At 41.7% G+C, this 27,418-nt stretch overlaps 1 protein-coding gene across 2 annotated transcripts in view; it reads left to right on the plus strand.

Moving 5' to 3' along the window:
• tmem120b (transmembrane protein 120B) overlaps nucleotides 1-27,418 on the plus strand; it is a 130,952-nt gene that overhangs the window by 66,618 nt on the left and 36,916 nt on the right. The window contains exons 3-7 of one of the 2 annotated variants that reach the window (XM_072495186.1): nucleotides 2,536-2,654; nucleotides 4,260-4,376; nucleotides 15,417-15,476; nucleotides 18,535-18,627; nucleotides 23,046-23,135. In XM_072495186.1, the coding sequence (XP_072351287.1) occupies nucleotides 2,536-2,654; nucleotides 4,260-4,376; nucleotides 15,417-15,476; nucleotides 18,535-18,627; nucleotides 23,046-23,135 (479 nt within the window). The remainder of the gene's footprint in view (nucleotides 1-2,535; nucleotides 2,655-4,259; nucleotides 4,377-15,416; nucleotides 15,477-18,534; nucleotides 18,628-23,045; nucleotides 23,136-27,418) is intronic. The other variant, XM_072495195.1, reaches the window with a different exon arrangement.

Genomic DNA, 27,418 nt, shown 5'->3' on the forward strand with positions numbered 1-27,418 from the left:
AGCACTAAAGGGAGCCATTCAACCCATCTTGTCTAGGTTGACCCAAAGACACCCAGATGCCCTTTTTAAACCCATCTTCTTGCACATAACACATAGCCTCGCAGCTTACAGACTTGAGGCGCAGATCCAGGAAAAGAGTTCTGAGTCTTTGCCTCCACCACCAACTCAGGCAATGAATTCCAGAGACCCACCACCCTCTGATAAAAATGTTTTCTCCCATTTCCCCGCTAATCCTTCTGCCACTTAGCTTGGATCTATGACCCTGGTTTTTGAACTCTCTGCCGAGGGAAACCGGTTTATCTCTACCCCTCACAATTTTGTATAAGTGGGTCTTGAGTCATATACCAAGCTGATTTGCCATGTGCCACCATCTCCCCTGTCCTGTATTTACTTCTATGTAAGGTGTTTTCCATCAGAATTATTGTATGTGGCGAGTGTTGCCATAGCTACATCTGTTGCAAGTTAATTATTTCTATTGGACAACAATGCATTCAAGGAAAATTTTGCTCCTTTACAAAGTGTTCTCAGAAGTTAACAGTTTCCTCCTGCACGAGGGTGGCACGGTGGCACAGTGGTTAGCACTGCTGCTCATGATGCCGAGGACCCTCGGGTCACTGTCATGTGGAACATAGAACATACAGTGCAGAAGGAGGCCATTCGGCCCATCGAGTCTGTACCGACCCATTTAAGCCCTCACTTCCACCCTATCCCCATAACCCAATTATTCCCATAACCCAATAACCCCTCCTAACCTTTTTGGACACTAAGGGCAATTTAGAATGGTCAATCTACCTAACCTGCACGTCTTTGGACTGTGGGAGGAAACCGGAGCACCCAGAGGAAACCCACGCAGACACAGGGAGAACGTGCAGACTCCACACAGACAGTGACCCAGCAGGGAATCGAACCTGGGACCCTGGCACTGTGAAGCCACAGTGCTAGCCACATGTGCTACCGTGCTGCCCGTTTGCACATTTTCTCTGAGTCTGTGGGGGTCTCACCCCCACAGACCCAAAGATGTGGCGGGTAGGTAGATTGGCCATGGTACATGGGGAGGCGGTGGCATAGTGGTTGTGTCACTGGACTAGTAATCCAGAGACCCTGAGTACTCTGGGGTCCCAAGTTCGTATGCCACCACAGCAGATGGCGAAATTTGAGTTCAATAAGAATTTGGAATTAAACTAGTGATGACCATGAAACCATTGTCAATTGTTGTAAAAACCCATCTGGTTCACTAATGTCCTTTAGGGAAAGAAATCAGCCATCCTTACCTGGTCTAGCCTATATGTGATTCCAGACTCACAGCAATGTGGTTGACTCCTAACTGCCCCTCAAGGGCAATTAGGGATGGGCAATAAATACTGGCACAGCCTGCGACGCCCCGTCCCATGAACGAATAAAAAACAAAATTGTCCCTTAATTGGGGGGGGGGGGGGGGGGGGGGGGAATTGGGTACTCTAACTTTATATATTTTTTTAAGTTTCCTCCTGCACCCATAAATAAAGTTAGTTATGCCATTCAGATGATGACTTTACAGTTTAATGATAATGGGTGAGTGTCTGACATACTTCCCCTGTACCTGCATGCTGAACCAGTAGGTTAAATCGGAGAACATGTCACAATTCAACTGGACAGGTGGTGTGAGTCCATGGAATTTTCTGCCTATTTTAATAATACTACATGGAAAGTAACTGTGGGGAATACCATGTTCCATCAGGTGTGTACAAAAATATTTGAAGCAAAATGTGAAATTAGCTTAATAATTGGCATAAATGGTTTGTGGTTGAGATAGAGAATCAGCCATGATCATATAACAATAATCTTTTAGTGTCACAAGTAGGCTTATATTAACATTGCAATTAAGTTACTGTGAAAATCCCTGAGTCGCCACACTCTGCCGCCTGTTCGGGTACACTGAGGAAGAATTCAGAATGTCCAATTTACCTAACAAGCACGTCTTTTGAGACTTGTGGGAGGAAATCTGAGCACCCGGAGGAAACCTACGCAGACACGGGGAGAATGTGCAGACTCCGCACAGACCGTGACCCAAGCCGGGATTTGAACCTGGACACTGCTAACCACTGTGCTACCACGTGGAGCAGACTCAATGGGCCAAATTACCTATTCCTGCTCCCCTTTCTCAGTGGCTTGATGGAGTTGCAACACACCCTGATATTTAAATCAAATACTTGGGTAAAAGTTCACACCATTGCTGTGTTACCTAAATAAGCGGCTCTTTTAAACCTTGACATCAGTAACCACTTCTCAGTGAAGGGAATGTAAATGAAGTTGGTGGAGAAGGGATTATACCGACAAATCTGGTGTTTCTTGCACAGTTTTTCCACCAGTCAGTTTATTAATTTTATCCTTGCATCTTGACCCAAGCACCAGATTTACTAAGCATCTTTAAGATAATGGGCAGTTAAGTTTGGTTGCTTTCTTCGAAAAATAGCTTTGCAATTGCATTTCTTCACAAACATGATATTTTTATGGATCTGTCTGTAGAATCTCTAAACTTGCATTTGTTTGTTGTAGGAAACACATAAAGTGTATAGACAGAAACTTGATGAACTTACAAACCTTCAGACTATATGTAGCAACTCGATAAGTAAACAAAAAAGAAGAATAAAAGACCTCACCTGCAACCTCCGAAGGTAAATAAATTAACGATGAGCACATGTATTTCAATACCGTTTTGTAATGGAAATTGCAAGTCATGTTTTTTGTACTGTAAAATCAAATTTCATATAATTGGACCAGCTCCCAATTACTTTCATAGCCTGATCCCCAGAAATTGCTGGTCATTTTATGCTGCTCTGCCATTTGCTTCACACAAACTGCATTTCACCCTCGCCCCCTTGTTATTTTCAAGAACTTTCTGAATTTGCACTTTCTGGATTTGCACATCAATTATCTATTAAACTAACCATAGCAAGTCTGGCAATTGCATGTAAATACCCTTTTAATAATAGGATAATGTTAATGCATTGCCAAACAACCTCTCTTGTCCTGTAAGGGAACAATTTAAAATGTTCAATTTTATTCCTAAATGGTTTTTTTTTTTTATTTTAAAGTGCCAAATTCTTTTTTTCCAATTAAGCGACAATGGTTTGGCAGACCAGAGGATGGGGAGAGAAATGAAGCATGAGTCTTGCTAGGGTTACTGTCCCACCCTCTACTCGCACACAAGACAGACAAACACAGGGGTGGAAAGGAGCAAAAATAATCAGGATTGAGGTAAAACCAAGATCAGAGTCCTTGCTTTTGATGGTCTTCTCTTTGCAGCAGGCTGTCGTCCCAGCACACTGAGCGACTGGTGTACAATTGGTGACGGTCTTCTTGAAGAAACATTCATTCAGTACTCGCAGGCAGTAGGATTTCTTCTGGAGAGACACTCTAGCCTTTATTAAACTGGGCCTTCAACTCATGGTCCACCTTTGAGTCTACTTCTCTCTTAAGATGCTCTGTCTCACATCAAACCCAATTTCCAGTCTCTGTTTGAATCTCAATCCTTTGCAGTTTCAATAAAATGACATCCAGCCCGAAAGAGAGGACTTATTACACTGGATTTTTCGAGAGATTTCATCATATCAGGGAGAGAAAATCAGAGATACAACTTCCAGGTTCTGAACCAAAAGTGAAACTAGAAAACAACCCAGCCTCATGAGAGGGAAACATTCCAGAGAAATCAAAACCAAACACCACTGGTTATCGACAAAGCCCAGCATTTCAAACCACTTCATTGGCTGCCAGCCAAGTCAGTCAAACTGAGTCATCACTGATTTCTCCTGCTTGGATTAAAAGCAAAGCCTAAATTAAAGTCACAGGCCTATTAATCATCTGATGATAAAAATTGTAATAGTAAAAAAGAAAGGGGAAAATAGGGAACAAACAGGGTTTAAACAGAAGGGTCCTTACAGTTTAGACTTTGTCCTGTAGTGCATGCACTGAATGCTGAAATGCTGAGGTCACTTTGGTGATTTGATAAAAATGCATTGGTCCCCAGTCGTGACAGTAGTATAAGGTAAACAAAGTGAAAACTAATAATTCCACCCATTTGAAGTAGCCTAGGATACTTTGCATTTCATTACAGATCATAAAAACTGATATAATTACATGATTCCTGTCGCAAAATAATTTCAGACATTTTTGTCCTTGTAGCTAGATAGAAACAAGACACATTTGTTGGTATATCTGTTTCCTGATCCGGTTAAAGGGCTAAGATGTGCAACAGCTTAAAAAACTTGTTTTTCACACAGGTATAAGCATTCTGCTAATGTAGAAGAAGCTGAAGTCATACAGAAACTTAATAATGACATCAAAGAGCGACGCAATGTTTTCTTTGAGATGGAAGCATTTTTACCCAAGAAGAATGGGTATGTTTTTTCTTTTTAAAAATCTTACATAAACATGTTAGAAGCACATTATTGGCAGTATGGACTTGCATCTATTTCTCCACAAACAACCCCAGCTTTTAATCAAGCTTATATGAGGCAATAACACTTTTTTTCATTGGGGGCGACCTGCATTCAATTTTGTATTTATTGTATCTATTAATTGAGATTTTATTCTCGAGTGAAATATGTTAACACTGGGTAATGCAGCATTTTCTTTTTGGGCACAGAGTGTCAGCTTTAATGCAGAGCAAAACTCATCTTGCCTAATAATGAGCCACAAACTCAGAAGGTCAGCTGGTATTGTACAAAGTGTGGCATTTTTCTTTTTGCACATCAGTCAACCTTGGTAGATTTCTGAATAAGTTTCCAAATAGTGACAAATTAAATGCATTTTTATACTGTGACTGGCACCTATTATGGGCTTCCAAGCTTAACTATATAGGATGCTGAAGCTCAAAGGAGGGAAATTTTCATCCCTTCTGTCTGTCTGCATTGAAACCCAGGTCCCAGCAGTGACACACCAGTGTGTTAACTCTTTGTAGATCTATGCAGCTCCTCGTCCAGCCAAGATTTTAATAATTTTGTTTCATAAGGGACGACCAACAGGAATTTGAATTTGGTTTCCTAGGGCAGCATAGTGAGTAGCATTGTTGCTTCACAGCTCCAGGGCCCTAGGTTCAATTCCTGGCTTGGGTCACTGTCTGTGTGGAGTCGGCACATTCTCCCCATGTCTGCGTGGGTTTCCTCCGGGTGCTCCGGTTTCCTCCCACAAGTCCCAAAAGACGTGCTGTTAAGTGAAATTGGACATTCTAAATTCTCCGCATACCTGAACAGGAGCTGGAATGTGGCGACTAGGGGCTTTTCACAGTAACTTCATTGCAGTGTTAATGTAAGCCTATTTGTGACAATAAAGATTATTATATTTGAACATGATATTCTTGTATTTTAATTTTTGGGTGGAGTTGGCTCCTTTCAACAAAAACAAATGAGGTCAGCACATTTGACTTTGATTAGTGAATTTGAAACTGAAATTAAGGCCATTTTTACCTGGTAGATGCAATTTTTATTTCATATAATTTTTACTGTGCAGAAGGAGGCAATTCGGCCTTGTTGAGTCTGGAAAGAACACCCTACTTGAGCCCACACCTCCACCCTGTAACCCAGTATCTCCACCTACCCTTTTGGACACTAAGGGGCAATTAAGCATGGCCAATCCACCTAACCTGCACATCTTTGGACTGTGGGTGGAAATCGGAGCACCCGGAGGAAACCCACGCAGACACGAGGAGTAAGTGCTAACTCCACACAGACAGTGCCGGAATTGAACCCGGGACCCTGGAGCTGAGGCAGCACTGTGCCACCGTGCCACCCATTTGGATTTTCTCCCTTCCTAAAAGGGACAACTATCACTAAAGTAGTTCAACAACAACTGGCAAATGCTGTATATAGCACCTCTTTATGTAAAGAATACTTCATGAATGTCTGGAAGGAAACATGACCACCAGCAAAGGAAGAAAACATTCAAACAGGTGACCAGAATCTTGTTTAAAATTGGTGTGAGAATGTTCTTAAAGTTTGAGAGAGGCAGAGATATTGAGGACAGACCGCCAAATAATATAATTGAGGAACTGATCGGTATGTCACCACTATTAGAGTGAAGGACAGGAAAGGTCAGAATCAGATTGAGAGTAATGAGAAAGGGGCAATCGGGCTGGATGTGACTGCAGATATCAGGTAGGGCATGGCTTTATAGGCATGTTGAGATAATGGAAACAAGTACATGTCAGGGTAGGCATTGTGGATGAATGACTGTTGACGCTGAACAGGATACACATGGCAAAGCATTTTGGGCAGTTGAAATTGGAACAGAGTAGGCGGAGGAGATGGGATGTACAAACTTGTCAAGGGCCTGGATAGAGTGGATGAGAAGTGTCTATTTACCTTGGCAGAGAGAGAGGTCAGTGACTAGAAGGCATAGCTTTAAAGTGATTGAGAGAAAGATTATAGAGAAGATAAGGAAAAGCTTTTTTTGCCCAGAAGGTGGTAAGGATCTAAAACTTTGCCTGAAAGGGTAGTAGAGGCAAAAGCCTTCAACTCATTCAAAAGGTGCATCAAGTGCTGTAATCTGCAGGGCTACGGACCAGATTCTGGAAAGTGGAATTGGGCTGGGTGGCTAATTTCTCAAAAGGCACAATGGATCAAGTGGCCTCTTTCTGTGCCAGAATCATAAGAACATAAGAATTAGGAACAGGTGTAGGCCATCTGGCCCCTCGAGCCTGCTCTTCCATTTAATGAGATCATGGCTGATCTTTGTGGACTCAGCTCCACTCTCCGGCCCGTACACCATATCCCCGAATCCCTTTATTCTTTAGAAAGGCATCTATCTTTTTCTTAAAAACGTTTAAAGAAGGAGCCGCAACTGCTTCACTGGGCAAGGAATTCCAGAGATTCACAACCCTTTGGGTGAAGAAGTTCCTCCTACACTCCGTCCTAAATCTACCTCCCCTTATTTTGAGGCTATGCCCCCTAGTTCTGCTTTCCCCGACCAGTGGAAACAACCTGCCCGCATCTATCCTATCTATTCCCTTCATAATTTTATATGTTTCAATAAGATCCCCCCGCATCCTTCTAAACTCCAATGAGCACAGTCCCAGTCTACTCAACCGCTCGTCATAATCTAATCCCCTCAACTCTGGGATCAACCTAGTGAATCTCCTCTGCACTCCCTCCAGTGCCAATATGTCCTTTCTCAGGTAAGGAGACCAAAACTGAACACAATACTCCAGATGCGGCCTCACCAACACCCTATACAATTGCAGCATAACCTCACTAGTCTTGAACTCCATCCCTCTAGCAATGAAAGACAAAACTCGATTAGCCTTCTTAATCACCTGTTGCACCTGCACACCAACTTTTTGCGACTCGTGCTCCAGCCCACCCAGGTCCCTCTGCACAACAGCATGTTTTAACATCTTACTGTTTAAATAATAATCCTTTCTGCTGTTATTCCTCCCAAAATGGATAGCCTCACACTTGGCAACATTGAATTTCATCTGCCAGACCCTAGCCCATTCACCTAACCTATCCAAATCCTTCTGCAGACTTCCGGTATCCCCTGCACTTTTTACTTTACCACTCATCTTAGTATCGTCTGCAAACTTTGACACATTGCACTTGGTCCCCAACTCCAAATCGTCTATGTAAATTGTGAACAACTGCGGGCCCAACACTGATCCTTGAGGGACCCCACTAGTTACAGGTTGCCAACCAGAGAAACACCCATTTATCCCCACTCTCTGCTTTCTGTTAGTTAACCAATCCTCTACCCATGCTACCACTTTACCCTCAATGCCATGCATCTTGAGTTTATGCAGCAGCCTTTTGTGTGGCACCTTGTCAAAAGCTTTCTGGAAATCCAGATATACCACATCCATTGGCTCCCCGTTATCTACTGCACTGGTAACGGCCTCAAAAAATTCTACCAAATTAGTCAGACACGACCTACCCTTTGTGAACCCATGCTGCGTCTGCCCAATGGGACAATTTCCCTCCAGGTGCCCCGCTATTTCCTCCTTAATGATAGATTCCAGCATTTTCCCTACAACCGAAGTTAAGCTTACCGGCCTATAATTACCCGCTTTCTGCCGACCTCCTTTTTTAAACAGTGGTGTCACGTTTGCTACTTTCCAATCCTCTGGGACCACCCCAGAGTCTAGTGAATTTTGATAAATTATCACTAGTGCGTTTACAATTTCCCTAGCCATCTCTTTTAACACTCTGGGATGCATCCCATCAGGGCCAGGAGACTTGTCTACCTTTAGCCCCATTAGCTTGCCCAATACTGCCTCCTTAGTGATTACAATCATCTCAAGGTCCTCACCTATCATATCCTTATTTCCATCAGTCACTGGCATGTTATTTGTGTCCTCCACTGTGAAGACTGACCCAAAAAACCTGTTCAGCTCCTCAGCCATTTCCCCGTCTCCTATTATTAAATCTCCCTTCTCATCTTCCAAAGGACCAATATTTACCTTAGGCACTCTTTTTTTGTCTTTTATATTTGTAGAAGCTTTTACTATCTGCTTTTATGTTCTGAGCCAGTTTACTTTCATAGTCTACCTTACTCTTCTTTATGGCTTTTTTAGTAGCTTTCTGTTGTCCCCTAAAGACTTCCCAGCCCTCTAGTCTCCCACTAATTTTTGCCACTTTGTATGTTTTTTCCTTCAATTTGATACTCTCCCTCACCTCCTTAGATATCCATGGTCGATTTTTCCCCTTTCTACCGTCTTTCTTTTTTGTCGGTATGAACCTTTTCTGAACACTGTGAAAGATCGCTCGGAAGGTTCTCCACTGTTCCTCAACTGCTTCACCATGAATCTTTGCTCCCAGTCTACCTTAGCTAGTTCTTCTCTCATCCCATTGTAATCGCCTTTGTTTAAGCACAAAACACTAGTGTTTGATTTTACCTTGTCATCCTCCAACTGTATTTTAAATTCCACCATATTGTGGTCGCTCCTTCCAAGAGGATCCCGAACTATGAGATCATTATCAATCCTGCCTCATTACACAGGACCAGATCTAGGACCGCTTGTTCCCTTGTAGGTTCCATTACATACTGTTCCAGGAAATTATCCCGAGCACATTCTATAAACTCCTCCTCAAGGCTGCCTTTACCAACCTGGTTAAACCAATCGATATGCAGATTAAAATCTCCCATGATAACCGCTGTACCATTTCTACATGCATCCGTTATTTCTTTGCTTATTGCCTGCCCTACCATCCTGTTACTATTTGGTGGCCTATAGACTACTCCTATCAGTGATCTTTTCGCCTTACTATTCCTGATTTCCACCCAAATTGATTCAACCTTGTCCTCCATAGTGCCAATATCATCCCTTACTATTGCCCGGATGCCATCCTTAAACAACAAAGCTACACCACTGCCCTTACCGTCCATTCTATCCTTTCGTATAGTCTGATACCCTTGGATATTTAACTCCCAGTCGTGACCATCTTTTAACCATGTTTCAGTAATGCCCACTAAATCATAGTCATTCACGATGATTTGCGCCATCAACTCATTTACCTTATTTCGTATACTACGAGCATTCAGGTAAAGTACACTTATGCTGTTTTTTATGTCTTTGTTATGAATCCTAACACCTTGATCAGTAACTTTTCGCAATTCATTTTTCCTCTTACCCTTTCTCCTAATTTTCCTTGTCTTTGAACCCATATCTCTACATAATAACCTGTCACGTAACCTGCTGCCTTGATCTCCATTAACCATTATACTGTCCATAGCTTTACACTTCCCTTCCCCCCAACTTGCTAGTTTAAAGTCCTTGTGACCAACCTATTTATCCTATTCGCTAGAACACTGGTCCCAGAATGTTTCAGGTGAAGACCGTCCCAACGGTACAGGTCCCTCCTGCCCCAGTACTGATGCCAATGCCCCATGAAATGGAATCCCTCTTTCCCGCACCACTCCTTTAGCCACGTGTTAACTTCTCTAATTTTCTCAACCCTATGCCAATTGGCACGTGGCTCGGGTAGTAATCCAGAGATTATAACCCTGGAGGACCTGTTCTTTAATTTAGTCCCTAGTGTTTGATAATCCCCAAACAGGTCCTCTTTCCTAGTCTTACCTATGTTGTTAGTCCCAACGTGGACCACAACAACTGGATCCTCCCCCTCCCTCGCCAAAATCCTTTCAAGCCGATCAGAGATGTCCCTCACCCTGGCACCGGGCAGGCAACATACCATGCGGGACTCTCGATCTGGCTTACAAAGGATGCCATCAATCCCCCTAATTATAGAATCCCCTACAACTACCACTTGTCTTTTTGCTCCCCCCTCTTGAATGGCTTCCTGTACCACGGTGTAGTGGTCAGTCAACGCATCCTCCCTACAGCCCTCTTCCTCATCCGCACAGGGAGCAAGAACCTCATACCTGTTGGACAAGGTCAAGGGCTGAGGCTCCTCAACTCCTAAACTCAGGATCCCCCTACCTGCCTCCTTTGCAGTCACACCACTCTGTCCATGACCACTGTCCGAATTAACAGAACTTATTCTACCGGGTGTGACTGCCTCCTGAAACAAAGCGTCCAGGTAATGTTCCCCCTCCCTGATGTGCCGCAGCGTGTGCAGCTCGGTCTCCAGCTCATCAATTCTGAGCCGAAGTTCCTTGAGCAGCCAACACTTGCTGCAGATGTGGTCACTGACGGTCTCAATGGGATCCACCAGTTCCATCATCATACAGCAACAGCACATCACCTGTCCAGCCATATTCAACTAGTTAATTAATTTAAATATTTTTTTAAAAAAAATTCTTTATAGAACCTCAAGGATAAACCCGAACACCAACCAAAACACAGCCCTCTCTCGCCACTCACTCGAACTCAGTCACTCACCTAAACTCAGATGCACTCTGTTCCAATCAGCATTCTGTGACTAAAGGCACTCCTCCCACACCTTTTGTGCACTCACCTCTCCCAGCACTGTCCCGGCTCTCTCCTCCCGCGCTTTTTAAATCTCCCGGCTCTCTCCTCCGGCGCTGTTTTCGCTGTCTCGGCTCTCTCTGCTCCCGCGCTGTTTTCGCTGTCCCGGCTTTTTCCTCCCACGCTTTTTAAATCTCCCGGCTCTCTCCTCCGGCGCTGTTTTCGCTGTCCCGACTCTCTCTGCTCCCGCGCTGTTTTCGCTGTCCCGGCTCTCTCCGCCCGCGCTTTTTAAATCTCCCGGCTCTCTCCTCCCGAATCATAGAAAGTTTGCATGTCCTGAGGTTATGAAAGGCACTCTATAAATGGAAGTTCTCCCTTTCATTTTTGGGGTGATAATTGGAGAGGATGGATTGTTAGTTTTTTGAGAAGGGATGAAGTTTTGAAGGGAAGAGGGGGACAGCATTGCTACCTGGGAAGAGGGAAGAATGTTAGCTTGTACGGGAATCAGGAAGGTGTGTTGAATGGGGAGGGAAGTGGGAGTGCAGGAGCTGCAGAACAATATGAACTCTGGCACAAGGTACTCTCTGGGCTCCTAGTAAAAGAGTGTCATGGAACTGCCTGTAAGGAGAGCCACGACAAAGTCCATTTCTGTTCTCAAACCAATATCCATACATGCATATAACCACACAAACTAATTCCCACCAAGATCACCAAATATTCACCGCAAATAGGATTACTTTCTTTCCTTACTGACCTGGAGATAGTGAGGATAGTTGTCATACTCTATTGCATACAGTTGAGAATTGTTAACATTTAACATGCTGGTAGTACAACTTATTGTGATTCCCTATTGCAATATTTGTTGTTTTTAAACATTAGAATAATGTGGAATAACTTTAAAATTATTTTGCATTTTATCATCCAGTTTGTGATAATTTATAAAATGCTTTGGTAACCCCTCAAAATCAATATTAAAATGGAAATTTCACCAAATTCCTGTATGTCATATTCATTCTAATTTACCAGCTATCACTAAGTGGAATGAATAAAAAGGATTCAATTTTGCTTCCAAAGGTTAATTCTGGAAGAAACCTCTCGCTAGTGCAAGATACTATGTTTTCCCAAAATCTTAGTTGATATATGCAGTTTTTTTTTTACTCTTAAGTTCTGTAAATTTGTATTTTCTTTGTGGAATTGATGTAAGACAATTTTAACTCTGTTGTGTATTCATGGTATTTCTAGTGCTTCCTCACTGGCAGCCTTGCAGTGGAATGGTGCACTTTAAGAGTCCGATCAAGTGGCGTCATGAGCCACTTGCGCAGGCAAACGGGCAGTGTAACATAGCAGCCTGTAGTGTCAACATCTTCTATTGAAGCTCTTCATTTGTTTGAACCTCTGAGGCCTGCAGACTTAATATTAAAACGACCACATTGAAATTGGTGACAAGGTAGATGAACCGTGTTTATAGGCACCCGAACAAAAGGAAATGGTCATTACACAAAAGCTGGCGACGGGAGCCAAACAATGGTTACAGCCACTGGAGGAACAAAAAAGTCATTGAGGATTCCAAAGAAAATAACTTTGGAAGGAAGCTCGCCCCGTACTCCACCCAAAATGAAGTGGGTAGCTGTGAGTAGCAAGTACTCTGCAACAACAAATTTAGAGCTGGAGGTGTTGTAAAACATAAAAGGAAAACTGGCTGAGCTCAGGTTTGCTTTGTTTTTGGGGGAAAAGGAAGCAAGGTAGTTCTTAAAATTCATGGCACGTGTGTGCACATATAGGACCTTCCATAGTGAAAAATTGGGTGAGGGGGGGTGGTTTGAGGCTGTGAGATCGTTTGATGAGAGGACAGCACGGTCACGCAGTGGTTAGCACTGCTGCCTCATGGCACCGAGGTCCCAGGTTCGATCTGGGTCACTGTCCATGTGGAGTTTACATATTCTCCCTGTGTTTGTGTGGGTTTCGCCCCCACAACCCAAATAGATGCGCAGGTGGATTGGCCATGCTAAAATTGACTTTTAATTGGAAAAAATTAATTGGGCACTGTGAATGTTTTTAAAAATTAATTTATTGAGATCGTTTGATAAGAACGATGGAGCTCACACACCGAGAGATTCAACTACTTTATTTAAGCGAACAAGATAGCAGTAGATATAAAAGTCCCAATTTTCCTGAGCATAATGGGGGGTGGGGGAGCAACATTTAACCTCCTGAGGAGCCTGGTACAGCCAGGAAAGTCAAGCATGAAAACCTATGATGAAATATGGAAATATTGCAGGGCCACTATTCACTGAAACCATTAATCATCACAGAAAGGTTTAGGTTTCATGAGCGCAATCAAGAAGAAGGTGAATTGATTACAGTTTGTAGCAACCCTGAAAAGACTGAACACTGCGAATTTGGGGATGTGTTAAACGATACCATCAGAGATAGATTTGTCTGTGTTTTAAGGAGTGAAGCTATTCAAAAGTATTTGTTAACCAAAAGCAACCTGACCTTCAAAGAAAGCTTTGGAAGTTGCTATATTCATGGAATTAGCAGTCAAAGAAACTCAACCGTTGAGTTTGAGCACCAGAATTCACAAGATGTCAGTCAAAACCCAAACACAGCCACAGACTTGTCATCAGTGTGCAAAAATTGGGCACTAACTGAATAAGGTAAAAAGCATCCTCGTGGTACAAAAAGGACATGAGAAGAAACTCTATTCACATTCTGAAGATGAACTGCCAGTGAAGATACTAGCTATCGCTTGTGAAAGGGTTATTTCGATGGCATCACTTCTGCACCAGCATTGTTCCAACGAGCTGTGGACCAAATTGTAACTGAATTAGAGGGAGTTGATTGTTACTTAGATGACATCATATTTACTGGAAAGAATAAGGAAGAACACCTCCGCAACATAGATGCCATACTCCAGAGATTGGAAGGTTATGGATTAAGAGTCCAAAAAGACACATGTGAATTTTTCCAATGTTGCTTCAAGGAAAGAGTTCAGCAGCAAACTCTTGAGTTAAAGCCATATTCCACATGAAGACTTGAATTCTCCTTACAGGCAGGTTGTCTCCTTTCGAGAATGAGAGTCGTCATTCTACCTCTACTAAAAAAGTGTATTAAATCAATTGCATGGAGACTACTGTGATGATATTGCAAGGATGAAGGAGATAGCCAGATGTTATTGTTGGTATCCAGGGCTAGATGTCAAAGTTGAGGAGAAGGCGGGAATGTGTTTGCATTGCATAAAAAGTGCAGAACCTGACACCATTAACGCCATTATGCCCGTGGGAATGGCCAAAAGAGGCCTGACAACAGGTACACGTGGTACTCATTCTAGTCGATATTCACTCGAAATGGCCTGACGTTGCCATCATGAAGACAGTGTCAGCAGAGAAGACAATTGAGAGATTGGGTGAAATCTTCATTTGGTTACGCTGAACAACTTGTGAGCGATAATGGTCCATAGTTCGTTTTGCAAGAGTTCATACACTATTTGAGGAGAACAGAATTCAACTCAGCCGATCCACTCCTTTGTACTGCCACAAATGGGCTGGTAAAATGTTTTGTGCAAACAAGCAAGCATTCGTTAAAGGTATCTAGAGAACAAGGTTCATTGTCGAAACGCTTGAGCCAATTCCTGCTCACATACAAGAACACTGCATCCCCAACAACCCAAATTTCTCCGCCATTGGTTAGACATCAACTACGCACCGCATTCAATTTGATAAAACCACCCAAGACAAAAGATGTTGTCGCAAAAAAGCAGCAGGATCTGGTCATCTGACAGGAGAACAAGGCTTTCTTCGCCAGGATCAAGGTGTTCTGGCAAGGAACTATACCACAAGTGAAAAGTGAATATTTGCCATCATTTTAGTACTGAACAAACCGTTCTCCTACACTGTACAAACCCAGGATGATATAATATGGAGGAATCGAGGGATCAACTTTTGATGAAAAGAACCAATCTGCCAGAGACAGAACCAACGAAGAGTCCAAATAAAGCTGTGCCAAGGGATGACTTGGAACTTCCTGAGAACCAATTGGGAAAAGCAGTACCTCAGTTGAGTCAACCTCCAAACACTACATTGACTCTGGGTAAAACGACCACTGATGATATCCAAACCAAGCCAAAGACACCAGAGGTTGCAGCAAGCACTAAAAGGTAGATAACTGAAGTTTGCTGACGGCCTCCAAAGCATCTGGCGTATTGACTGTTGTTGGTTGATAATGTTTATTGTGTCAGGGTCCTTTTGATTTAAAGGGGGAAGAAAATGTTGTGTATTCATGGTATTTCTAGTGTTTCCTCGCTAGCAGCTTTGCAGTGGGATAGGGGCACTTTAAGAGACTGGTCATGAGACATCATCTCCATTGGCCATTTGCGCGGGCATATGGGCAGTGTAACATAGCAGCCTGTAGTGTTAACATCTTCCAATAAAGCTTTTTGTTTGTTTGAACTTTGAAGCCTGCAGACTTAATTTTAAAACCACCACAAGCTCCAATTTTTGTTGTCGGTATTCATATTCCAATAGAATATTTGAAAAACAGTTAAACTCTACATATTTTAATGATTTCTTCCTTCTTTCAGACTATACTTAAACCTGGTGCTTGGAAATGTGAATGTAACGCTTCTCAGCAAGCAGGCTAAGTAATACCAATTTACTTCTTAGTCTGTCTTTCATAATTATATTCCAGTGTGCTTTTCAATGCTTTTGATCACTTGCCTTGCTTCTCTGATAGCTTTGTAAAAGAGGGAGAGTTTTTTATACTTTGTTTTCTTCCCTTTTGTGAAGGTTCTAACTTCTCCCAGAGTATGATTCCAGGTGTGCCATCAGCCCCCTGGCATTTTATCTAAGAAGCCATTCATCATGTGTGAATTGAGAGTATGTCAACAGAATGTTTTAACTGCCGGGGGCATCACAACCGAACACAGTCCTGGGTTCTTAACTGACGTGCGTACCTGCACTTTCTAACTGTACCGTGATCATGAGTAAGAACTCTGACCTATTTCCCCGTGCCCTCCAACCCCAGGGATTCTAATGTAAATTTATAGTGTTCCAATCAGACTACTCAGCATAGACCAGGAATCGAACCTAGTAACCTTTGGTATGTTTGGAATTCCTTTTAATTTGTACCGAATCAATGTTTTGTGAATTTACTACCAGTTACCAGCCACATTGAACAGTCTTTAGTTTTCACTTCACTCACTAGTCAATTTCTGATACTGGGATTTTCTAAAATGACACTGCCCACTTATGTTTACATCCCTTTCCACTTGTGCTTGGAACAGGAGGAATGACCAGTTCTGGTTGAGAGAAAGTATGTGCAAATTACTTCCTGTTGCTCATCACTTAGTTTAGCAAAATTCTGTAGTAAGATCAGAGAATATAAATTTAAAATATTGCAAAATGTCTTCCCATTTTTTTCCTCCCAAAAAGTGCCATGTGACATCCAAAAGGTCACCAAGCATGTTACTGAAATGAATTTGGCACGTAATTTCCTAGACTCTACCATAACATCTCCAGCATTTAATTGAGTAGGTTCTGGAGTTTTCTCCTAACTGAAGCCCATTGATCCTCAGCTGGTGGTAAGGAAATCATAGCCATACAAAGTAGCAATTCTGAGACTGAGGAAGAAATTGCTTGAAATTTTACCGACATTCCTGGTTTACTTGTGGACATACCAACAGTATTCTCCACATACTTCATAAGTCAACCATCAGGAGCGGCAATGACATTATGGGCGAAAGCAGCGTTACACCAGAACACCATTGTCACCCATTGCATCAGTGTCCAATACTGTTCCCAATACATGCCACTCCATAAAGTTAATTTAGTATTGGCCTATTTTTTCCTGTGAAAACAGTGATGAGGCCAGTGGTGCTCCTGGTACTTGCATACAATTGCTATAGAAACTTCAGCCAAAGAGCAGATGCACAGTTAAATGTGAATATCCAAATTCACTGTCCAAGTTGCGCTGTTCTTTTATTAGCCTCGTGAAAACAACATTTTACTGCCTGGTCCATCATTGAATGACAGAAGTTGCTTTGTTTGTGCGGTGATACAAAACAAACCTGCCACTAAGTTAAGCTTTAACTATTCCACTTTTAGTACCCTTTTAATGGTGATGTTAATTACTGTCAAAGAACCTCTTTGGCACTGAAAATTAAGTAGTGCAAGCGTGGAGACTCATTTAAATGGTTGATCATTTTAAATTTTTTAAAATCTTTTTCTTTATGTACCTGATTTGACATTGAATTCACTCACTATAACTTACACTTCGCACTCTGTCCTTTTGCTGTTAATTTCACAATCCTTCAATCTGATTGGTTAAGAGTTCTGCATTGCTTGCCCTGTTCAGTCTGGCCCCAGGTGTCCTGTTGCTCTCCCTGTGATGTTATCAGCTCGCTCTTTCAGCAACTTGTCGCGTAAAAATTAAAAACCCAAATATACAAGGGCATGTTTTAACTAACAGGAGGCACCAATACAAGAGCAAAATATTTCAGTGTGGAGATCTGAAATATGAACATGAACGGAAAATACTGGAAATACTTAGCAGGTCTAGAATATATGTGGAGAGAATGTTTTGGGTTGATGCTCCTGCTGATGACTTCTGATGTAAGATCATTGACCTGAAATGTAAACATCTACAGCATCTGTAGGAAGTGAAACAATGTTACCTGCCAGCCTCGTGGCCATGCAGCAACCCAAATGTCTCTGCACAGGCTGAACACAAGTCAGCCTCTAAGTTACTACACATGCAAGGCCACACTGCATTTTTGTTTCCAAAAGAAATTAGTGAACCTTTAGCCAGATCCTGTGAGTATTTCCAACGTTTTCTACTTTTTAGAACAGCAGCCACCATTTAGATGCCCCATTTTAACAAAATTTAACTCATTGTTGTTCACACATATATATTGAATACTTTAATTTCTCAAGTTGTCCTCATACCATAATTCTTTAGTTTGCTTTAAATTCCTTTGCTGAAAGATTGCTTCCAGATAGCTCCTGTTACCCACTCACTCAGGCCCAGTGCACTGCTGAGACCCATGTACCCTACTTTCCGTAGGAGTATGGTCCAGCTTTACTTGCTACAATTTGTATTGGAAAGTGAGAAGAGTGGGGGAGTGAACACTGAATGTTAAAACTATAACCTATCATAATTGGTTTGTCATCATACTTTGTATTTATTCACACAGTTTATTCTATGAATATAATGTGCATTCTGCATTTTGAAAATGTACCAAATAAAGGCTGGAACAGTCGGGTAGGAGGGACCCCACTACAGGCAACAGTTAAATCAGAGCCAGGATTTGTTACTGTACAACGATTTCAGTGAATGAGACCTTGTGAAATCAGATACTCGTAACACTTTGTAAATCAATAAAAGTTGAAGAAATCACGCAATTATCCCTGTGCCCCAAAGGTCTGGAAGAGCTGATTGAAATTACTTGATTCAATGTATGTTCACTTTTCTGCCACGTGGTAGTTACTTTTGGATTTAATACAATATCTGAAGCCATAACATTTGAGAAATACGAATAGTGTTTGTCCTGTTATGTGAATGTCTGCAAGCTAGGATTTGAGGAACAATTCTAAAACTGAAAGGGGAAGGCATGAACTGTTCTGTACTGTTCTATGAAAAGTTTGTTTGGTTCCATTCTATGTGAAAAGTCCTAACTATTGTTTCCAACAATGTTTTCACAGGTTTGCCTACAAAGATGAATATGAAAAATTCAAACTTTATCTGACCATCATCTTGTTACTTGGTGCGATATCTTGTATGTTTCTGCTGAATAGGTAACGGTTTGGTTTTTTCCATCCTTTAATTGGAAGGACAATTGCAATATTCCATTAAAATTAAAATAGAATTATTTAAATACTGAAATTCCATGTGTTACTGAAATTGGTTTTGAAACAGTTCAGCCTTACTGGACATTGCCAAGCAGGCTGTTCTGTATAAACATAAGCTTTTTGCTTTTATATATCCAGGAACTGCTGAGGCCCATGTACCCTATTTCCTGCAGGAGAATGGTCCTGCTTTACTTGCTACAATTTGCATTGGAAAGTGAGACAAATGGGGGAGTGAACACCCTAATCATTCTCTGGTGGCACCAATCTTTCAGAAACAGAATACAACAAGGAAGAATCAAAGATTGATAGTACTGGCAAGTTTTTAATTTGAACCCAGTATCTGCTTTCTGCATTGACCAAATGCACATTATATTTCCCTTTCCTGTGCCACAAAATGTGCTCTATCTCCAGCTGCAAAAGAGAATCTTTAAATTGCCCAATTGAGTTTTATTTGCATTCTTTGTAGTATTCTGGCCATTTTCGGTGGGACCTCCTGGTTTAGTAACAATTGGCAACAAATGGTGCTATAACTTGATGTCCATAAGGAACCATATTATGACTGCTCAGACTTGCTCTACTCATAGCCCTTGAAACTGCCAAACAGAAGAATTACATGCAACAGTCGGATAGATTTTAGCTAAAGCTCTTTTATCGAAGTGACATGGTTTCAACTCCGTCCACAGCAACACAATATTAATTTATGTGACAATTTTGCTGGTATTCTTTTTGCTTCTATGGATATAATTGAAACTTGTTCCAGGGCAATTATTCTGTTCCATCGTTTTCTTTATAAATGTTTTTCCTAGATATATAAGTAACTTGATAAAAACAAGGGCCAATGATTATACAGAACAGCCCTCTGGGCAGTGTCCAACAAAACTGATTTTGTACTGAGTCCAAATTTTACAATGCATGAATTTTGATAATTAAATAATGCAGCTGTAATTTAAACTTTCCAGGGTTAATCGTAAATTTTGACAGGGGTAGAAAATTGTCAGTGAAAGATCAGCAACAAGTCGTATGCACAGCACAATTTTTCCTTTGTCTAAGTCCATAGGAAGGAACATTTGTTTAATGGGAGTCAATTTGCAACCACCAAATTTACCAACTGTACTTGGGTTGGAAATTATGCCCTCGCTGTCCAAATGCTTTTTAAAGTGGCATAATTTATCTGGATGGCTTAGTGTAAAATACTTTGTTTACTGTACTGAGCTATACAGAAGTTTCTGTGCTGTGCTCGTGAATGTGATCCAGGATGCCAGTAGGCGGACTGAAATTGGTCTGTGTTCTAGCTATGGAAAGAGTAAATTGATCAGGCTGCTATTCAGACTCCATGCAGGAGTGTATGGATGTGGGATGTTAAATCGGATTCCGGCTTGGCAGTGCTGCGCACCGAAAACATCCACATATGGGCATGAATGCACCCAATTGACTAGTTCGTTCGTGAAGAATTGCAACTTCAAGGAAGTTGCCCTGGGGAACTGCACACTAGGAAAAATATCTCTGCTGATGATTGCTTTCTAACAACCCCATCATCTTCACAAGCCAACTGTGAAACCAAGCACCTTAGCGCTGGGCACTGGATGACACACTGGTTGAGCTTGTGGTGATTGCTAGTCTAGGGTTTTCTCCTTCCTCGTAGATAAGGATGAACCAGGCCTCTGTAATGCCACATCCCTGTGGAGATGCACATGAAAAGAATTCCTTCAGAAATGGAGAGCGGAGGGCAACACGGAGGCGCAGTGGTAGCACTGCAGTCTCACGCCGCCGAGGTCCCAGGTTCGATCCCGGCTCTGGATCACTGTCCTTGTGGAGTTTGCACGTTCTCCCCGTGTTTGTGTGGGTTTCGCCCCCACAACCCAAATATGTGCAAGATAGGTGGATTGAACACGCTAAATTGCCCCTTAACTGGAAAAAATGAATTGGGTACTCTAAATTTATACAAAAGAAAAGAAATGGAGAGCGCATTTGGACATGAGAGTTGATAAATTCTGTTTTGTAGTATAATAGAATGGTACAGCATAGAAAGATGCCATATTGTGCCTTTTCTGGCCCTGTGAAAGAACTATGCAATTAGTCTAAATTCCCTGCAGTATCCCCATATCCCTTCCGATCTTAGTTTATCTTTCTCCCCTTTATAAACAAGACTGCAACATTTGCAATCTCCAGTCTTATCTCTAAGGAAGGTTGTGGCTAGAGCCCATGTAATTTCCACCCTTACTTCCCTCAGCAACTTGGGTTGCATCCCACCCAAGCTTTTTTGCTTTTAACACTGCAATTTATTTTTAGTGCATCTACTCTATTCCTATCCAATTTCTCTCTTATCTTCTCCCTTACTGTAACATTGACAACATCCACTTCTTAAGAAGAAACACATACAATGTACTAATTTAGTACCTCAGCCATGCCCTCAACCTCCACTAGAAGTTCTTTGTTTTGGTGCTTTTTTTGGCCCTACCCTTCTATTATTTGTAAATACATAGATTTAAGGCTTTTGATTCCCTTATATGCTTCCCGCTAATCAATATATATATATATATAGCCTTTCCCCCTTTTATTTAGTTTTGGTTATTTCCTGTGCTCAGCATGGTTTTCCACTGCGTTATTTCCACTGGGCAGCATGGTAGCAAAGTGGCTAGCACAGTTGCTTCACAACTCCAGGGTCCCAGGTTTGATTCCCGGCTTGGGTCACTGTCTGTGTGGAGTCTGCACGTCCCCCCCGTGTCTGCATGGGTTTCCTCCGGGTGCTCCGGTTTCCTCCCACAGTCCAAAGATGTGCAGGTTAGGTGGATTGGCCATGCTAAATTGCCATTAATGTCCAAAAAGGTTAGGTGGGGTTACTGCGTTATGGAGATAGGGTGGAGGCGGGGGCTTAAGTAGGGTGCTCTTTCCAAGGGCCGGTGCAGACCCGATGGGCCAAATGGCCTCTTATTGCACTGCTAATTCTATGATTATGAACCTGACACTGCGCAAACTACACTTTTTCATTCTATACTTCCTTGCATTAAATAGTATTTGGTCTCTGCTTACTGTGGTAAACTGAGTTTTTAGTAATACTCCATCTACTGTAAAGTAGAAGTATCTGCACGATATTTTCTGCTGTTCTGCAGTGTTATTGAATTTGATATGCAGAACTGAAACAAGATCATGACAGGACATTGAACAAAGAATCTGCGTTGTTTCTTTTTTGCTTTAAGGAATATTTGAGTTGGAGAACATTAGCAAGGGAGAAGTAAAATGAACTGAAAATAAAATGGCACAGGTGTCATTGAATAATGCAGTTAGAATAGAATGAAGAAAATGTTCAAATTTACAGAAAAATTCAATCTAAAATAACATTGAACAGGTATCTTTTGGGTATTAGAAAAATGGCACATGCACGATACAGACAGCAAGCAAAGGGTGAGTTAGACCAACAAATACCTCCGCTCAATTTAAAGTCAAGCCCTAGCCTTGTCACACAGCAAGAGGCCCATGAAGAAAAATGTTTGTGGACACTTTTCAAAGATCATAAAGTAATTCACCAGACAGGTTTAATGATGCAATTGCATGTCATGTAACTTAACTGTTTAACTTGAGCGCACCTCATTGGGTCGCTGGGAAAAAAATTCAAAATAAAATCTTGCAATATGATCATTTCTTTTAAAATCTGTTGTTCTGGCTAATTACCTGTTTAATACTTTTTAAAATTTATTTGTGAATTTTGTTTATGCTGTCTACTTACTAGTTAATACAATCTAGCCACTAAGCATGATAATTTTTGTGCTTTTGGTGATTTGTAAATATGAAATTAAGCTGATCAGATGAAAATATGACACAATTTATGTGTTGCATGTGGGCTATACCATTTTTATATCACTACCAAATATGCCAAACACCCTAAATAGTCACATCAAGCACCGTGGGACGTTTTATTATGTTAAATACACTATATAAATATACATTGTTATCTAATATTCCCTCTGTTGCAAAGCAACCCAAAGATCCCTCCACAGGCCATGCATAAATTACCACAAATGTGACTACAAAAGGACCATGCACTTTTAAGGAAATCACTCCCGCACTTTAAAACATTTATAAAAAAAAAAAAAAGATTTGTGGTCCTATTGTGCATAAAGCTAATCCAGTTGTGTACCGTGTAATCCAATGGAATTAGGGTCAGGTTGCTGGATGGAAATTAGAAATTGATATCTACAACTACCTGTGCTGGTATAAACCATGAAATTCTCCATTTTCTTTAAATAAAAATGCACCTTTAGTTGTACAAACTTCATCATTGGTAAGGACTTCTACTATTGAGAACTCGATCTTGGTTTAGTTACTCCATTTTTATAAATTTTGGGTTTTTTTGTCTTTGTTACCAGGGTAATTGATGAAATCTTTAATTTCTTGTTGGTCTGGTATTACTGCACATTAACAATAAGGGAGAGTGTACTCATCAGCAACGGATCAAGGTAAAAGCTGTTTTTTCTCACTATCTCAAAGTATTATTGTGAGTAGCTTTACACCATACAACAAATATTTGAATTTGTTTTAATAGAGGGTGGCATGGTGGTGCAGAGGTTAGCACTGCTGCCTCACGGCGACGAGGACCCGGGTTCAATCCCGGCCCTGGGTCACACTCCTTGTGGAGTTTGCACATTCTCCCCGTGTCTGCGTGGTTCTCACCCCCACAACCCAAAGATGTGCAGGGTAGGTGGATTGGCCATACTAAATTGCCCCTTAATTGGAAAAGAAAAGAATTGGGTACTCTAAATTTATTAGTATTTTTAAATGTTGTAGGACAAGCATGACAACTACAAGTTAACTGTTTTTTTTCATTTAAAGTTGATAATGTTGGAGAACCGTTATTTAAGGTGACTAAAAATATGTATTTACAACCACTATCCATGGTACTGTAGTTCCTTCCCTATCCATACTAGAAAGCTAGCTCAACATTGTTAACTGAGGAAAAGGGATGGTTGCAGCATCTAACCTTCAGAATCTATGCGAATTATGCTCTCAAAAGACTGGTCCTACCATGTCACTTTATTGACATTCACCATTCCAGTCCTGGATAGAGAAGGTGCTGAGGTATTCTCCACCCACACCCAACTTTCCTGGTATCAGTCCCTTATTTAATGGTGTTCCAGATCAGGTAAGCATCATATCCAAAACAAAGGTCCATCCACACTGTGATACCATTGATACACCACCCATATCCAATAATGAGATGTGGATGTAAGAAGGTGAGACACACATTTGTCAGGAAATTGCGCAACTGCTTATCTTTTATTACACATGGACCTTGAGGACCTTAATGTAGACGCAGCAATGTGGACAATGTTTTGCTGGAACATGTAAGGTTTTTTTGTGTCCCTGCAAACACAATCAAACATGTACAGTTATCTGAATAATTGTTCATAATCTTAATTCCCATCTTTGCACCAGGAAAGGGCATATATGACACTTCTGCCACAATTCAGCATAATTGCTGCAGAAACCATAGGAAAAGGTGTCTAAACAGCATCTGAGAAATATTCTTGGTTTCTGTGACTCTTCTACTGAAACGCGTAAGACAACCTGAGAGGACATTTATCCCTTTGGATGACAGTCTACAGACTTTTCTTTAGTCCCCTCTCTCGACTTGTATCCAAGGAACTGATACTTTGTTTGGGAGAAGGACATGCTGCTCCATTTTTTAAAAATCAAACCATTGGTGTGCGATCTGCTAGCTGTTCACGCTGCGGGATATTCCAGTCCCACGCCGCACACGCACAGGATTCCCAGTGATGAGGGGTGCAGTCACTGGGAAATCCCGTTGACAATGACAGGTTGGTAAATCCCGATGGCGGACTCCCTCCACCGTTGAAAACACGCGGCGGGTTGGTCGGTAAATCATGTCCAAGCTCTCAATATTTAGCATCCTGTATACAGCAACGGAAGCAGCATAGAATTCCTACAGTTCAGAAGGAGGCCATTTGACCCTTCGAGTCTGCACTAACCTTCGAAAGAGCTCCCTGCCCTATTCCTGCAAACCCACCTGAAGGGGCCATTTAACAAGGCCAATCCACCTAATCTGCACATATTTGCACTGTGGGAGGAAACCTGAGCATCCTGAGGAGACACAGCAGAATGTGCAAACTCTGCACAGACCGTCACCTGAGGTCAGAATCGAACCAGGGTCCCTGGTGCTGTAAGGCATCTGTGCTAACGATTGTGCTACCTGACAACAATCCAAACCATTGAAATGTCAGTTTTGCATTAGTCTGACTAGCACCTCCAATTTCTAAATTGGCATTTGTCTACCTAGTTGACCTAGTTTTTCATTGTAAACTTGTGTCTTAACATTGTAAATTCTAAGGTGTGTCTATGACCCATAACATCACAAATTCTGTGCATGAAATGCATTCCTGATCAGGATCACCAGACTAGCTGGGAGCACACTTTCTGACCTACCATTTTGCCTGTCTGCCAAATTTATCCATTGGTCAACCAAGGCCTCCCTGACAGCAACATAATTTTTATTTTAGCAGCTGCCAATTAATGAAAGGAGACATTTCTTCCTCTTTAATTTTCTGAAATGTTAATAGAACGGAAGCTTTCTTTAATCCCTCTGACATAAAGCCAGTCTCTTGTGCTGAGCACAAGAGCTCACCAAACTCACCATTAGGAAACCATGGAAGAGATAGAATTAGCACTTGATAGCTGCTAATCTGTTATGAAGGCATAGGAGATTACAGTCCACCTCATTGCTTTTGGATTGCGGGAGGGCGGAGGAGGAGGAAAATAACTTGGCTAATTTCAATTCCATTTCTAGTGTGGGTTCACCAAATAAAAGCTGAACTCCAAATAAGTCTAGGCCCAGTTTGCGCTACCTTTCGTCATGGGATGAAGGGGCTGTCTCACGAGGATATGTTGAGCATATTGGGTATATATTCATCGGAGTTTAGAAGATTGCGATTTGACCTTATTGAACATGTATGATTCTAAGGGAGCTTGACAAGTAGACGCCTGGTGAATGTTTCTTCCTGGGGAAATCTCCCCAGGTTGGGTTGTTTAACACCACAAATCGAAGCAAATCTTATTATTAAATGGTGGAACAGGCTTGAGAGGCCTATGGCCTACTCTGTTCCCATTTCATATGTTCTTAAAAATGCCGAAATTGAACATAAATGACTAAATTAGTAGTGTTATTTAGAAAAGCCACACGATGGCGGCTGTAGAAAGAGCTCTGCTGATATTGGAGTTGAGTCACATTATCGGGGCAAAACCCTGTTATTGGACCAGATAGAGTGAATTTGTGGTACACACAGTCAGTAATATATCAAACTTTTACATACTTAACCAAAAGAAAGTGCTGAAGCTGTTGTATTCCCTCAATACTGGTAGGGAGGTTGATTATACAGGAGGGGAATTGGGTTTTGGATGGGTGCATGCTGTGGAGTTTTGACTCCACAGTGTGGGTATTTATTTTTGACATGATCCCCTCCCATTAGTCAGCCTCATTGAACTTGGTTTCCAGTCCCACAGGGTGCAGGCCACAGCCCCGGACAGGGAGCTTGTACTGGGAGTGTGACGAATGATAGGGGAGAAGACCGGCACTCCAGCTTCTCCTGGCCCACAGGTAATACAGTAAAGGCACTTGTTTTCTCCATGACACTGTCCTCACCTCCCTTCATTGCCAGGCCTACTATGATATATATATAAATAGCCAGCCCATCTCCCTGCTCTTTTGTCCCTCTTCTGTTACACCTGGAAATAGGCATGTTGGGGTTTGATATTTTAAAAGTTTTAACAACCCACGCAACCCAAGTCCACTCACATTTTAGGGGTTAAAATTGAACTCTTGAGCTTGGTGAGCCCAATAAATTCTCGGTTTGGTTTACACTCTGAAGTGTTTTGGTGTAGAACAGTTGTTAAAGGTTTAGTTGCAGTTTATCACATTGGATAGGCAGTTGATCTGTTGAGGTCCAGAGTGGGGGAAACGTGTTAATTTCCCTCCTTTTGTACTATCTTGTAGAAAACAAATCTTTTTATTTTCAATTTTATTGCATTTGTTTTCTCTTTCTGTAGACCCCTTGCACTTTTCTCCTGTGGTGTATCGATTTAGCTCTAAATCTTTCTCACATTTTCTCCATTGATCACTCTGCTCTCTTTGCTCTCTTTTCATGCATCACTCAACTTTCACATGTTCCTTTTCTGGTGTCCTTGTTTTAACAAAGTCCATGGGACACCGCAATATGATTAAAACTGAGGTGAGGAGGAATTTCTTTAGCCAGAGGGTGGTGAATCTGTGGAACTCTGCAGAAGGTTGTGGAGGCCAAATTACTGAGTGTCTTTAAGACCGAGATAGATAGATTCTTGATTAATATGGGGGTCAGGGGTTATGGGGATAAGACAGGAGAATGGGGATGAGAAACTTATCAGCCATGATTAAATGACTGATAGCACACAGCACAACATTGTTTTTAAGAAAAATTGGGGGGAAATGAGCATAGCCTGGGCTCTCTGACTTTTAACTTGTTTGCCATCAAGGTCTGGTAACTTATTCACGTCGAATTTTTAGAACAAATCCCTTTGCTCACAGCTAGCTCCATCATTTGTTCCTTCCAGACACGACCATTCTAATGCACTCTTGGCTGGTCTCCCAAATTCTACATTCCATAAACTTGAGGTCACCAAAACTCTGCTGTCTGTATCTTGGGTGTATATTCATTTGTTTTCTGTCCACCTTGCATTTGATTATTTTCTACTT

Source organism: Scyliorhinus torazame, chromosome 1 (assembly GCF_047496885.1).
Source record: "Scyliorhinus torazame isolate Kashiwa2021f chromosome 1, sScyTor2.1, whole genome shotgun sequence".
NCBI lineage: Eukaryota > Metazoa > Chordata > Chondrichthyes > Carcharhiniformes > Scyliorhinidae > Scyliorhinus > Scyliorhinus torazame.